The sequence below is a fragment of the Aphidius gifuensis genome, linkage group LG5 (genome assembly GCF_014905175.1).
Source record: "Aphidius gifuensis isolate YNYX2018 linkage group LG5, ASM1490517v1, whole genome shotgun sequence".
Taxonomy (NCBI): domain Eukaryota; kingdom Metazoa; phylum Arthropoda; class Insecta; order Hymenoptera; family Braconidae; genus Aphidius; species Aphidius gifuensis.
The window spans coordinates 11,756,429-11,771,774 of record NC_057792.1 but is presented as its reverse complement, the minus strand read 5'-3'; the positions used below and the strand labels follow the sequence as shown (position 1 = coordinate 11,771,774).

Genomic DNA, 15,346 nt, shown 5'->3' with positions numbered 1-15,346 from the left:
TTATGGAAGAATTAACAAATGGAGTTATAAACTGTATCGGTAATTTATCATTGGGAAGTGAATACCATGAAGAATTACGACAAAATATTCTCAATATACTTAATAGCAATAATTGCCCAGTCTCAAATATGTCAGAGCTGGTAAAATTTTGTATTGCTGATTGTTCAAGTATTGAAACTTTTCAAAAAGTATTGAAGGTCATTCGTCAGTTGGATATTAAACCTTTGGATGGTGAAAATTGTGAAGAATACTATACCAGTCAAATGTTGATTGTTCAAGCTTTGAAATTAAATATGCGTTTATCAAAAAAGTTATCGAATGCAGTAGTTACTATATTATTTGATACATATGAACAAGGACCAACATCAATAGATTTTATACTTTTACTTTTACTATGTAATTGTTCAACCACATTTAAAAAAAAAGGTGAAAATATACTCAAAAAACAAATTAAATGTGGTTATTACAGAGCAAGTTTACTTAATGACTTTTATGATGGTTTTAAAGAAGTTGCAAGAGATTTACAAACAACTGCTTTAAATGAAAGTAGTACACTATTAAAATCTGGTGATACAACACTTGTTAAATTTGCTGATGATTGGATACGTCAACAATTTAAAATACATTCTAAAATTCTTCATATACAACAAGAAATAATTGGAAAAATAATATTACTTATGGGAAATAATGATCAAACAGCAAAAAATGCATTGGCTATATTTCAAGCAATGACTGTCGCAGATGATGAAAAACGTTATCTACAAAATCATTGTAATCATTTAAGAATACTTATTGATAAAATTGATCAACTTGATCTTGATGAAGTTGCAACATTGAACGATATTTTATATGCATTATGTATTGATTCAAATTCAACATCGAATGCATTGGAAGAAGATTTGATGATGCTATTTCACAAACAGTTAGCAAGTGCTGATAGTTTTATTGTATGTAAAGGTGTTGCTGGTGCTGTCATGGCAATAAAACATTCAGCACAAAATCGTGATTCACTATCATCAGCAAAAAAATTATTTAACGAGGTTGTTCTTGCAGTACAAGATTGTCCACGTGCACAAGGACTTTTTTATGATAATATTAGTGAAATTATTGCAAATGAAAGTATACAAATTGATCATCGTTTTTTAACAACGATAGTAAAATCATTTGAAAATAAATTTGCTGAAACTTGTCTTAGTCATAAAGACGATTATCGTGGTGATTTGGTACCAAAATTTGAACTTAATTCACAATTTAATTATTATGTACTTTTTGGTGAAACAAAATATGGTGCAATTGTGCCAGCTTTATTTCGTCTAATTAAAATATGTTTTAAAAAAATTCCTGGTAATCTTGACGAATTAATGTCATGTGCAATTTTAATGCCAAAAGATCTTGAAACACCAGAACCAAGAACATTAGATATGATTTTTTACTGTATAAATTGGTATCGTGAATTAATAAATGCTTTTGTCATAAAGGATGATCCAATAATAAAACGTCAAGTTATTCAACGACTTGATAATCTTATGCATTTACAAGGTGAACTATATATAGCATTGTCAATACTAGATAATCGCTATAAACCACCACCATGCTATTTTACAAAAATACCACCACCACCATTTATTCGTTTAGAAAAAAAAAGTAGTAAAAAGTCAAAAAAATCAGCAGATAAAAATTCATCAATAAATAAAGATAACAGTATTAAAAATAAAACTAAAAATGATTCTAATGATTCGTCTGAATGGGAGTTTTGGGAAATGGGTTCATTATTGTGTATAAAAAATACTATGTATTTTCGTCGTCTTGATGCATCAGTTGCACATCTTCTTGAGACTGATATTGATAATGGCTTGAAAACAAGTCATGTTTGTTTTTTAGTTAAAGAATTATTATCAATGTTAGCTGATGAAACAATGGCAACAAGACATTTTGTTGATGATCTTGTTAAATTACTTCCAAAAATATGTTCCCAATTGAAATACCTTGTTCAAGAAATTCGTGATGAACCAGAAAGTAAAGAAGATTGCAAACAAACAATAAAACTTTTATTCGAATTGCTTAGTAAAATACTTGCTTGGAAAGGATTTGATGTACCATCAAATAATGAAATACTTAAAACAGCACTTAAAACACTTGCTGAACAATGTGATCGATCGAATATTAATCTTCAATCAAAACGTGAAACAATATCAGCTTCATATACATATTTTGAATCACTATCAGATATTGTTACCCATATATCACTTGCTTATAGCTTGGTTAATTTGTGCAAAGAATTAATGAAACATTCAAAAATATTTGCTGATAGAAACCGTGAAAGACAATCTAAAATGGCATATGGATTTTTGTGTCTCGAATGGACAGATGATCAACACGTTGGACCAGTATTCAATTCATCTGTCACAGGTTTACTTAAAAATTGGATGGATTATGAAGAGTTCCGTTTGGACCGCATTACAAATGTTCTTGAAAACTTACCTGAAGAAGTGGAAAATCTGGAAAGACCACGTAGTAATTTGGAAACTATGAGGACAATTAGTCGTGTCAATTTTCACCATTTTTTCCGTACATTATTTGATGGTTTGATCAGTGGAATTAGACTTGCTCTTTCAGCTACAAACACGTAATATTTATTAATAAATTAAATTAATTATTTATAGAAGGTATAGCATATTTAAAAAATTTTCGTTTTTTTTTTTTATCTAACAGTGAAGGACAAAAAGTTCAAGTATGGCATCAAGCTGGCAAAAATTTAAAACTGCTAATGTTAATATGTCGAAAAATACCAACAAAAAGTGTTTTGAGAGTTTATTTGCGTTGTATGCCAATATTTTTGAAGCAATTTATCAACTGTGGAATTCCAGTACTTGAAAAAATACTTCGATATCAACCAGAAGAAATTACAAAAATAACCAAATTGATACAAGGTAAAAATTTTTCGATCCAACTTATTTTAATTATTTGATTTTTTGCTTATAGTTTAATTTATATGTACTTTTTATCAATATTATAGCTGGAACAAAATTTTTGAATGCTGTTTGCTGTCATGCAACAGAAAAAAAAGATATCTCATTAACTAATCTCGTACCAGCAGCAAAACTGATTGTTGAACAATTGCTGTATCAAATTAAAGCTATGCTTGTTGCAAATCATAGTTCACCAGCTTTTTGGATGGGAAATCTTATTAATAAAAATTTGGATGGAGAACAAATTCTATCACAGGTTCGTTGAGTTAATTTTTGTGTATCAATAATATTTTGTATTCTTTATACTTTATTTAAATTATTATTTTCAATATTTTTTTTATAGAATACTTCGGATGAACAATCAATTCCTGATGTTACCAATGATAACAGCCTTGATGATAATGATCTTCAATCTGATGTATTATCAGATGTAGAAAGTAGTATTTTTGATCTTGAGGCTGGTGGTGATGAAGATGATGATGATGCTACTAATGATAATGAACAAGTATTATATAATTCAGATTAATATAATAAAAAATTAGTTAAATATCTTTTTTTATAAAAAAATACTTCAAAGTTGTTATTATAATTATTATAAACTATAAGAATCGGTAAGAAATATGACGGATTCTACTAGTAGACTGTGTCATCAGGACTACCCGTAGTTTTTATGTAGAATAAGTACATGAATAAGTATTAAGTTTCTGTTAGACTACTGGTTGGTCGTTATTTGGACTTAGATGCGAGAAAATATCAATAAAAATACAGAAAAAAGTTATAACTTTATTTTTATAAATTTATTAAATTTATTGTGCAGTACTTATATACCTATATGAATAAATTAGATTAAATTCGAAAAACTAAAATACTCATTTTTTAAACACAGCTCATTTCATTCAAAAAGTTCAAAAATGCGTTGACAATAATCATATAACATTAATTTTTTTGCCTAAAATAAATATTTAGATAACACATAAATAGAATAAATTTTTCATGGATGGAAGACTAGGAGTCAATATTTTTATCATAATTTATAAATAATCCATCATGAAAATGAAATTCGGTCATAAATGTTTTTTTGACTATAAAAAAAAAATACTAAGTTGTTAAGAATAAAATCTAAGACTGTGTTTGATGAAATAAAACAGATAAAAGTTGATTTGGGCATAATTGAATAATTGGTGATTTTAAAGTTGACCCAACACTGTTAAAAGTAAGTGATGTTTCGGAAATAGTCCAATGTTCACTAATATTGATAAACTTTGCAAGATTAATTTCACCAGTTGAACTAATATTAAAACGTTTAAATGTTGATTCTTCTCCCAAGCATGTATCTAATGGTTGTCGATGTAGCACTACACCGATACCTTTGTCAGTTGTATCTGGCAGTGGAAAAACACGAAAACTTATTACACTAATGTCAATTGGGAGATCAGTGTATAGTGGTGAAAAATATGGATTTAAATCTATTGAAGATGACTCATGAGGGTGCATAACAATTGTTGGATGAAGCAATTCTTCTGCAGCAAGATGTCCACCAACTGATAACATTCCTGCTGGGTTATTTGGTACTGATGATTTACATGACATTTTTTTTTTCTCCAAAATTACTATAAATTTATGTTTTGTGTTCAAATTATCAGTGACACCTTGCTCAAGACCACGCTCATCATCTTGCATAAGTCGACGATCTTGCATTATCTGAAATAAACAATTTGTTAAATATTTGAATAATAAAAACGATTACTCGACCTGTGTTGTCATTGATCAATAATTACGAGGTGAATATAAATTACAACTTACTTCGAATTGACCAGAGCCCATCGATGCTGCACCCAAAGGTTGACCTGTTAAAATTGTTAATCTAGCTCGTTTGTCTTCAATATAACCTGCAGCTGGTAGTGGATAATAATTAGCCTGTATTGGTAATTTTGAAAATCTTTGTCGTCTAATCATATTTAAACCATTTAAATCAGTAAAAAATTCATCGTTAGATACAATATCTGTATTAAATTTCATAGCTAATTCAAAATTTGTTGTTTTCGATATATCAACTTCATTGATAATATGAAGACCAAGACCATCGGCACCGGATGAATGAAATAATGTACACGTATGTCGTACATGAGAAAGTACAAGATAAACTTTTGAATAAATTGGTCCAGTTATAACATGAATGGCCCAATCGTTTGTTGTATAAAGTGGATCTGGTTTTGGTTTATCTGGTAAAAATAAATATGCACCACTTTGTGGTCTTGGCGCACTAACAGTACCATACTTGACAAATTCCAAATGAACTGGAAATGTTGTGTTGGCAATATTTAAAGATTTTAAAAATCCAGATTTACTGAATGTTGCTATTAATTCTGGTTTATAGCCAATTGAAAATTCTTGTGTATGAGGTAATATTTGAATTCGTTCAAATGCTGGTACAGAATTTGGTGGTATTGCAGTATTGTAAATTTGTATATTTGCAATATGAGAAGTTGATGGTAGTGCTTTTCTTTGAACGGGATAAATAAAATATGTAGTGATACCAAAACCAGGTACGTTAGCTAAAAATGATAGTTCATATTTTGAATCTGATAGTGTAGCTGAACTAATAAATATAGGCGATATTTGACATTCAATTGATTGTCCATTTCTATCCGTAACTCTAACAAAAGGCATCGAAATAATTAAACTTTGAACTTTTTTTCGTTCTCGTGGTAATGAATTATAAATTAATATTTTTTCTGGTGTTGCATTATCAATAAATATAATTGTTTGACGTTCTCCAATACTTGTATGATGTGATCTCATTTCATCCATAATTAAATATTTTGATTCTTCATTAAGACCAAAACTTGGTGATGGTTTTTTGTTATGTTGTAATAAATGTGCAGCAGCTATTTGTAATACATGATTTGAATTATTAAGTGCTTTTATCATTTTTTTTGCATAATCAATAACAACATGATCTTTAGCTGTTCCAGTTACTCCATCGTGATGCTGAAAAAGTGCATGCAATTGTCTAGCATCAACTAAACGTTTTTCTAAACTATTTTTTATTAAATTATGATAACCATTTGCCCAACCAACTGCAGCAAGTATTTCTGATGCTCTTAATGTACTTAAAAGTACACGATCAAGTTGTTTATGATATGGTCTTGATGTGTAATATCCACTCCAATAATGATCATCCCGATCAGCATACGTAAAAAAATCACCAGATAATTTTGGTAATTCTTTATCTTTCAATTCATTCTTCATTGCATTAAAATAATCAGTTAATGTACCAAATTGTATTTTAACATGTAGATTATCGTTGTTATTCATATAATCAAATAAACGTTGATAATTATCATATTGTTCATCCCATTCAGTACTTTGACTGTAACGAAAATCATCACCAAGTGGTGCAAGAACAACATTTGACTTAAATAATTGTGATTTTTTTCTATACTGATCAAGTAAAAGCTCAGCGCGTTTTGCAACATTTTTATCAGTTATAACTTGTGGATTAACCCGCCAAGGACATGATAATCCAAATTTTGGTAATCTGAAAAAATCAAATTGACAACAAATTTTTGGATCCGGACCACATGTATGAGGCACATCATAACTATAAAATGGCATAACATGGGTTAATAACTCAGTCGAGCCATTATGATCCCACAATTGTCGCCATTTAAACTCAAGATTTTTACCTTTGGCTAGATATTTTTTTACACTATAATGAACACGTTGAATAATTAAATTTTCAACACCAGAATTTTTAAGTAAATATGGCATAGTCGGAGACAGACCAAAAGGATCAATAGCCCAGCTTGACATTGGTATGTAATCGAGATTTTCTTTAAGCCATTGATGGCCTTGTGTCAATTGAGTAAGTTGCGCTGACCAGTGAGAGACAGCTTCGTCTGGCATTACCCAACCACCACCAACAATTTCTAATTGCCCATCAACAATAAGCCGTTTTACTAATTTTTTTGTATCTGATGATTGATCATCCCACCAAAGTTTAAAAAATGATATTTCTGCCCAAATAAATTTACGTCTTTTGTCATAAGATAACTTGGTAACCATATTACTCAATATTCTTTGTGTTTTGTGTTCATAATATTTTTCAAATGTCTCTAACCAGCCTGGATCATTATGTGAATGTGGTACAACAAAAACATTCAGTTTTCTTGTTGTATTCCATTGCTTTTCATCATATGTTATTGGCCAACCTTGCTTCCAAACACCACCATCTGGATTGTCAAAGTCTAATTGTCGATACAAGTCTAACATTTGTATATCAACATTTGGAATTTTAAGGGAATTATGATTACAGGTTAAATTTTTATTAACATTATTTTGATATAATAATTTATTTAAGGGTGCATTTTTTTTGTTTGTATCAATCAATTTTTTGTGAAATAATATTTCTTGTATCTCATTCAGCACTTTTTTATTATGATTAACATCATTTTCAAGTTTTGATATACGGTTTTCCAGTTTTATTGGGTTATCATTTTCGACAGTAACTTTTGAACTTTTTAAACCTTTCAATAATTTATCATCGATCATAAAATAAGTTATTAAAATCATTGATATCAGTGACACCATTCCGATGATAACAAGCCATTTAAAATATCGGCGAATTAACTTTATCATTTTCATTATTTTTTATTTTAAATTGCACTCAAATAGTTGAATATTAACATGTATTAACTGCGACAAGTTTTATGCATATTGATTGTGTATTTTTTTATTATTTCGAAATTCCATTACTGGTTTAATAGGTTTTAAACTTTCAATATAAGTGTAACTAAAAATTTTAAGAAAAAATGACACTTTTTTTAAAGAAAAACACATGCAATAATAATGTGTACGTAACCGGTAAATACAGGTAAATAGGCACTTTAAATTATAATTTATATTTTATATGTCGGTAGCAGTCGGTAGCAGTGATGGGTAATTCGACGACTTTTGGGGTATCAGCAGTCCAATTCACAGGGCAAATTTTTTTACAATTTAGGGCTTTTTTTTACCGCTGATGGCGCTTGTAAAAATTTTTTTTATATAGATTTTACATACAAAAGCTTCACAAGCGCCAAGTATGGTGAGAAAAAGCCCTAAATTGTAATGCCCCTGTGAATTGGACTACGAGCACCCAGCAACACCCGTATTCAAAGGATATTTCTCATTAGGGCGTTTTTCCGATGGTAGTTTGTGAAGCTTTTCTATGTGAAATCTATATAAAAAAAAATTTGTCAAGCGCCAACAGCGGAAAAAAAAAGCCCTAATGAGAATAATTTTGCCCCGTGAATACAGAATACAGATGCTGTATTCACGGGGCAAGTGATTCTCATAGAACTTTTTCCGCTGATGGCGCTTGACAAAATTCTTTTTATATTAGGTGCGTTCTTTGACTTGCGGGAGCCTGCGAGTTAGTGATGTGCAAATACCGGTATTTTATTTTTGATACCAAATACGGTACAAAATACGGTATTGATACGGTAATTTACCATTCAATACCGTATCAATATCCTCGGTACAGGGGATAATTATGTCGAGAATAGCTATCCAGAATACCGCACCCCGTATTAACAGGGCAAAATTGTTCTCATTAGGGCTTTTTTTTTCCGCTGATGGCTTGACAAATTTTTTTATATAGATTTCACATAGAAAAGCTCCACAAAGCCTGCATCGGAAAAAACGCCTAATGAGAACATCCTCGAATACGGAATTGCGGGTGCAGAGGATGTTCTCGATAAGGCGTTTTCCGATATTGGCACGTTGTGAAGCTTTTATGTTAATCTATAAAGGCACAAAGATCACCAACAAAAACCCTAAATGTAAAATTTGCCCTGTGAATTGATTCTGAAAATGTTCTCATTAGTTTTTTTCCAATGGTGGCGTTTGTGAAGCTTTTCTATGTGAAATCTATATAAAAAATTTTGTCAAAACGCCATCAGCGGAAAAAGCTCTAATGAGCAATTACCCGTGAATACGGGTGCAGTAGTCTCAACCAATTATGGTTGACGTGACTGTACCGTAGGGACAACATCCCAACCATTGAGTTTTCTCTGGCGAAAGAAGTTCAGTTAGCAGTCAATTCACGGGGCAAATTTTTTACAATTGAGGGCTTACTTTGCCGCTGATACGTTGTAAAATTTTTTATATAGATTCTATATACAAATTTCACAAACGCCATCAGTGGCAAAAACCTAAATTGTAGCAGTAATTCACAGCAGTCAATTCACGGGGCATTACAATTTGGGGCTTTTTCACAACTCACGGCGCATGTAAGCTTTTGTATGTAAAATCTATATAAAAAAAGTTTTACAAACACCATCAATGGTAAAAAAACCCTAGAATGTAAAAGTACCCACAATGAATTGGACACAAAGAATTTGCTAAGTTAGGGCTTTTCCACTACTGGTGGCGCTTGTAGAAGCTTTTGTATGTGGAATCTATATAAAAAATTTACAAGCGCCATTACCGGCAAAAGCCTAAATTGTAAAAATTTGCCCACTAATGATGGACTGCTGATTCCTATCATATTCAGTGGGCATTACAATTTAAGGGCTTTTTTCCTCCACTGGCAGCGCTTGTGAAGCTTTTGTATATGAAATCTATATAAAAAAAATTTGACAAGCGCCATCAGTGGCAAAAAAAGCCCTAAATTGTATAAAATTTGCCCTGTGAATAGGTGCTTTCTTTTGTGTATTTATTTTTTTTCCTGTTTATTGTCGCGCATGCGCAGTTAAATGCGCAGTCGGCAAAAAGTCAGATTGCAACAGCGTAGGACATAAGGAGCTGGACCAGCCATGTTTTAATTCTTATTTTTTAAGAATTATTTGTTTTGACGCCACTGCTCTCTCCTCAATTTTGCATGACTTACGCATGTGCATGATCATGCGCATTAAAGTGAAAAAAAATAATTACACAAAAGAAAGCACAATCATGGTAGAAATACTACAGGTATGGCAGTGCGCAGCCTCGTTTGGCCACTGTGAATCGACCAATCAAAAGGTCGCCTTCTCGCCACAAAAATGTTTTTTTTGTTAAGAAAATTTTCAAGTTTTTTTAAAATTTTTCAAAAGTTATCATATTTATTCAACTAGATTTGGTATATTTTATAATGATTCACATACATTAAAAATAAAAATTAATTATTGATATTAAATAAATAAATCCAAGTATAATAAATACAACACAACCTCCATTGTTTGTGGCATAAAAGAAAACAACAATTATAAAAATATTATAATTTATTTGTTAAACTGTCTTGGTTTTTTTATTTTTCTGATTTTTTATAAACATGCTTCACATATATTTATTAGTATTTACAACAATATAAAAAATAGATGTCAAAACAGTATGTTAAGAGAAGAACTTATAATAGAGATTGCGTGTTAGAAAGAAAAGCAAAACAGCTCGATGGCGCGTTGTTGATTGGTTGAAAAAATAAGGCTGTGCGGAACGCGACGAAAAAAGCATGGACTACTGCCATACCTGTAGTACTTCTACCATGTCATACAATCATACGTATGACCAGTGATGGGGCTTTGGCATATATTTAATACTACTATATTGCGCATAGGGTATGATTTTGTTCGGATTTATTACGGTGCAGACAATCTCTCTGTCGCAGTCATACTGCTCGACAAAAATCTTTTGCGCATGTCCGAATTATTATTCGAGTCGGGGCTTGGAAACATTCGGCGACGCACACAAATTCAATAGGTGCTTTCTTCTTTGGGTGTTTATTTTTTTTCCTGTTTATTTTCGCGCATGCGCAATGAAATGCGCAGTCAGCAAAAAGTCAGTTTGCAACAGCGTAGGACATAAGGGGCTGGATCAGCCATGTTTTAATTCTTATTTTTGAAAAATTATTTGCTCGACGCCACTGTTCTCTCAACAAGTTTGCATGACAGGCGCATGTGCATGATCATGCGCATGAAAGTGAAAAAAAATAAATACACAAAAGAAAGCACCTATGATCATGCACATGCGCATATTATGAAAACATGAGGAGAGAGCAGTGGCGTCGAAACAAATAATTCTTAAAAAATAAGTATTAAAACATGGCTGATCCAGCTCCTTATGTCCTACGCTGTTGCAATCACCCATGCGGCATGCACCCATTTATTTGAAATCTACATAAAAAAAATTTTATAAGCGCTATCAGTGGCAAAAAAAAGCCCTAAATTATATATAAAATTTGCCCTGTGAATTCGGGTGCAGGCAAACCAAAGCTGTGTTCGATGGTCGTCTCGGCTCAGTTTTGGGGTGCATTCCTTTAATAAAAAATTTTTTTTCGTTTTGCAATTTCGCCCTGTAATACCGGCCAAAATTTTATAGGAAAAAGCTGTTCCTTGTAGTGGCAGTAATTGCACATGACATTATTTTTTTTGGCTTCCAATTATTAGATGGATAACTGTTTAATGTTTATACGAAAATGAAATAAATAGAAAATTGACTTGTTGTGATTGTTTGTTATTGTCACATAGCTCGTACCACACATTATCGTAAACTGTAAAGCCTAGAATATGGCATAGAGAAATTTATCACTTTTGTCGTTGTTTCTGTTTCTAGTTTTTAGTCGGTATTACAGGGCGAAATTGCAAAACGAAAAAAAAATTTTTATTAAAGGAATGCACCCCCGTCTCACTTACGGCTCACTTATGGCGCTAGCGACGTACGGTTGTTTGGAGAACTACAAAGGCACAAAATCTCAATACAGGTGCTTATCTATATCATCACTGTATCAATGCTTCAATAAATATTGTTTATTTACTTTATTTACTTTATTTACTTTATTTACACTGTTTATTATGCAAACAGTGTCATCATAATAATCTATTACAATGAGTTGATAAATATATAATCAAAATGAATATAGAAAATATAATTCAGGTGAGAGCAAATAGTGAATGAAAGAAATAAAAATGAAAATACAAATTTTGGAGATGGAATTATTATCTGTGCTATTGAACAATAATTTTTTATCTTTCATACATAGGAAATAGATGAAAACAATCAAAATAATATTATGAACTCATTTTGTTATTACAAAATTAAAGTTTTAATAAATAACAATAAATTTTGAAACTACAACGAACAACAACATGACCCAGCAGTCCAATTCACAGGGCAAATTTTTTACAATTTAGGGCTATTTTTTGCCGCTGATGGCGCTTGTAAAAGTTTTTTTATATAGATTTTATATACAAAAGCTTCACATATCGTCGGAAAAAAAAAACCTAAATTCTAATACTTAACAGTCAATTCACAGGAAATTCTTTACAATTTAGGGCTTTTTTTGCCGCTGATGGCGCTTGTAAAATTTTTATATAGATTTTACATACAAAAGCTTCACAAGCGTGAGTGATGGAAAAATATTACCTAAATTGTAATGCCCTGTAATTGGACTGCTAATGTGGACTGCAAAATTAACAGAAAAAAATTTCGATATTTTTCACCATCGAATCTTTACAGTGAAAAGTGTAAACATATAAAGACATATATATATTATTTGTAGAACAGTATTACAACCGACAAGAATTATTTTTTAATTCGTTTTTTAGATAAACAAATTAATTTCAAAAATTTCGAAAAAATTTTTGTCTTCGATCTAGTACGTTAATTTTATTAATTTATTATATAAAAATATTTTCATCTTCTACTTTTAAAGACCTAACACTAACAAATAAAAATTTTTAATTAATATTTTTTTTTTTGAAAAACAAAAAACCAAAAACTTTCACTAACAAAATTTGATATTTCAGGCGCTCCAAAAATTTCATATATATAGAAAAATTTTCATTTTTAAAAGTTCGATTATTTTAATTTCAAAAAATTCAAAAAATAATTTTTTTTTTTTTCTAAGTAAATTTTTTTTTCAGAATATATTAAAATTTTTTTATTATATTTTATTAACACTGGTACATAAAGGTATATATATGTCAACGAATATAAGAATACTATTTGTATTCAATTTTTAACAGTATTTCTTCCATGTAGTGTATTATAAATACACCACAGTTGTGTCCATCATTTTGTAGTGGATATTCGAAAGGGACAATACTTATCCATTTTTTAAATGATTTTTCAAATACCTACAAGGGTTTTCATGTTTATTTGATACTTATTAACAAAATACTTCTTAAAATTAATAATAATCTAAATAACAATGGATATATATACTTTAAAAAAGCAGGCAATTTTTAGTACTATGATAAAAAAGTCTTCCATCTATCGATTTTTTGCATATAAGAATTTACTCAGAAAAAAAAAAAAATTATTTTTCAATTTTTTTTAAAAATTAAAAATAATCGGTTTTAGAACTTTTAAAATGAAAAATTTTTCATATATATGAAATTTTTTTGGAGCGCCTAGAAATATCAAATTTTGTTGGGTGAAAGTTTTTGGTTTTTTTTTTTGTTTTTTTAAAAAAAAAAAAAAATATTAATTAAAAAAAATTTTTATTTGTTATCGGTGTTAGGTCTTTAAAAGTAGAAGATGAAAATATTTTTTATATAATAAATTAATAAAATTTAATGTACTAGATTCGAAGACAAAAATTTTTTTTTCGAAATTTTTTTGAAAAAAAATTAATTTGTTTATCTAAAAATCAATTAAAAAAAAAAATAATTATTGTCGGTTGTAGCTATCGTTCCCCTCTACAAATAATATATATATGTCTTATATGTTTACACTTACTCGTAAGGAGAGATTCGATGGTGAAAAAATATCGAAATTTTTTTTCTGCTAACTTCAGGGTCATACAACAACAACAATCGTCATTTCGTCAATCAACAATATTTATTGGGGCATTAATACAGTGATGATATAGATAAGCACCTGTATTGAGATTTTGTGCCTTTGTAGTTCTTCAAACAACCGTACGTCGCTAGCGCCATAAGTGAGACGGAACTGAGCCGAGACGACCATCGAACACAGCTCAAGGCAGACTGTGCCATCAAACTAGAATTTATATTTCTATTGATTTCTATAATTCTATTCAGCTTTGTTGTATCAAAATAAAAAGTTAGTCAAGTTAATACAATAATTACATTATTAACATTATTAACATTAGGATATTCAATTCATTATTATTTTTAGATGGGAAAAAGAAGGAATTGGAACTCGACTGCAAATCCCAGTAAAGTAAAGTTTGAAATTAAAGATGAACTGCGTAAGATTATTTTAGTATTGTTTACAATTTAACTTTGTTTCAGAAAATTTTGCTTACATGTATATTTTTCTGTTTACATTTTAGCTGATAATGAAGTTTATGTGGCTCGTGGTCGGTTGAAACATGCATTAAAAGAACTTTCTCGTAACAGTGATGATCCCTCATCTAGTGAATCTAGTGAAGAAAATACAACCCAAGAAGTGAAGCCCATTGCCAAAAAAGCGTATGTCAATAATTTGTAACTGATACATATTAATTGTAATTGAAAGATTTACAACTTACATGATATTTTACAGACAAAAACCAGCTTACTCTCAGCCAAAAAAAGTTCGACGTCGTCGTCCTGTTCAAAATGATCAGTTATTTCATCATACATATGTCATGAAACTTTTTGACAGAAGTGTTGATCTTGCTCAATTTCGCGAGGTCACACCTCTCTATCCAATTTGTCGAGCATGGATTGCAAATCAGCCAAGAAATCCAAATCTTGTACCAAAGTATTATTTTATTAGTTTTTTACTTCACGTTTTTTAGATCTGATAAAAACCAATATGATTTAATGCTCAATTTCTATATTTTTGTTTTCACTTTTTCAGACATCGCAGTCCAAGTCCTGAAATTGTTAACGAAGTGAATCCTGAAAATTTGATAATTGATAGTACTGGTGAACTCAGAGATGTTTATAATCTTCCATATCATTATCCTTCGATCTCGACTATGTAAAATATTCAGCTGTTTTACTATTTTTTTTTTTTTTTTTTTTTATTTCAACTTAAATTATTAATATTTTTTTATTATCGAATTTTTAGGAAGGTAAACAATTGAAATCTCGCGAAACATTAATGAAGGAGCACTGTGCTCACTGGAGTGCCGTTCGAAAAAAGTGGTATCATCAGGCTCACAAAAATGAAGAAAGATTTTTACAAAGTGCACAGATACTCAGCACTATTTTCAAAAGGTTTGTAAATAATTTTAATAATAAAAATTTATTAATAAAAAAAAAAAAAAAAAAACAAAATTCATTCATTACTTTAATTGTTGTTTTTTTTTTTTTTTCTTCGTCTCACAGAGCTGTGTCAGAATTTGAGTAAACACATGGATCAATTTAATACCAAAATGAAATATAAAAAATAAGCAATGACTTACTCAATTCTTTTGTTTTTTTAAATCTGTATATTTTATAATTAATAAATAATAAATAAAA

At 29.9% G+C, this 15,346-nt stretch overlaps 2 protein-coding genes and 1 pseudogene across 2 annotated transcripts in view; 2 read left to right on the top strand and 1 right to left on the bottom strand.

The window, feature by feature from the left end:
* Nucleotides 1-3,495, top strand: part of LOC122856379 (Fanconi anemia group D2 protein-like) — a 25,382-nt gene extending 21,887 nt beyond the window's left edge. The window contains exons 7-10 of the mRNA XM_044158055.1: nucleotides 10-2,626; nucleotides 2,713-2,930; nucleotides 3,017-3,225; nucleotides 3,313-3,495. Coding sequence (XP_044013990.1) covers nucleotides 10-2,626; nucleotides 2,713-2,930; nucleotides 3,017-3,225; nucleotides 3,313-3,495 — 3,227 coding nt within the window. The remainder of the gene's footprint in view (nucleotides 1-9; nucleotides 2,627-2,712; nucleotides 2,931-3,016; nucleotides 3,226-3,312) is intronic.
* Nucleotides 3,496-4,086: 591 nt separating this feature from the next.
* Nucleotides 4,087-7,937, bottom strand: LOC122857617 (alpha-mannosidase 2-like). The gene is made up of 2 exons (XM_044159870.1): nucleotides 4,773-7,937; nucleotides 4,087-4,670 (listed from the first exon to the last, which is right to left on the bottom strand). Exons 1-2 carry the CDS (start codon nucleotides 7,614-7,616, stop codon nucleotides 4,089-4,091), a joined length of 3,426 nt encoding a protein of 1,141 aa, XP_044015805.1. The 5' UTR covers nucleotides 7,617-7,937; the 3' UTR covers nucleotides 4,087-4,088.
* A 5,929-nt stretch (nucleotides 7,938-13,866) lies between these two features.
* On the top strand, nucleotides 13,867-15,325 carry LOC122857616 (annotated as a pseudogene).
* Nucleotides 15,326-15,346: the final 21 nt, after the last annotated feature.

Coding starts and splice junctions, on each gene's coding strand:
- LOC122857617 (XM_044159870.1), bottom strand. CDS start 7,616: ATGAAAATGATAAAGTTAATTCGCCGATATTTTAAATGGCTTGTTATC. Junction 4,671..4,772: donor TGGGCTCTGGTCAATTCGAA/GTAAGTTGTAAT, acceptor TGTTTATTTCAG/ATAATGCAAGATCGTCGACT.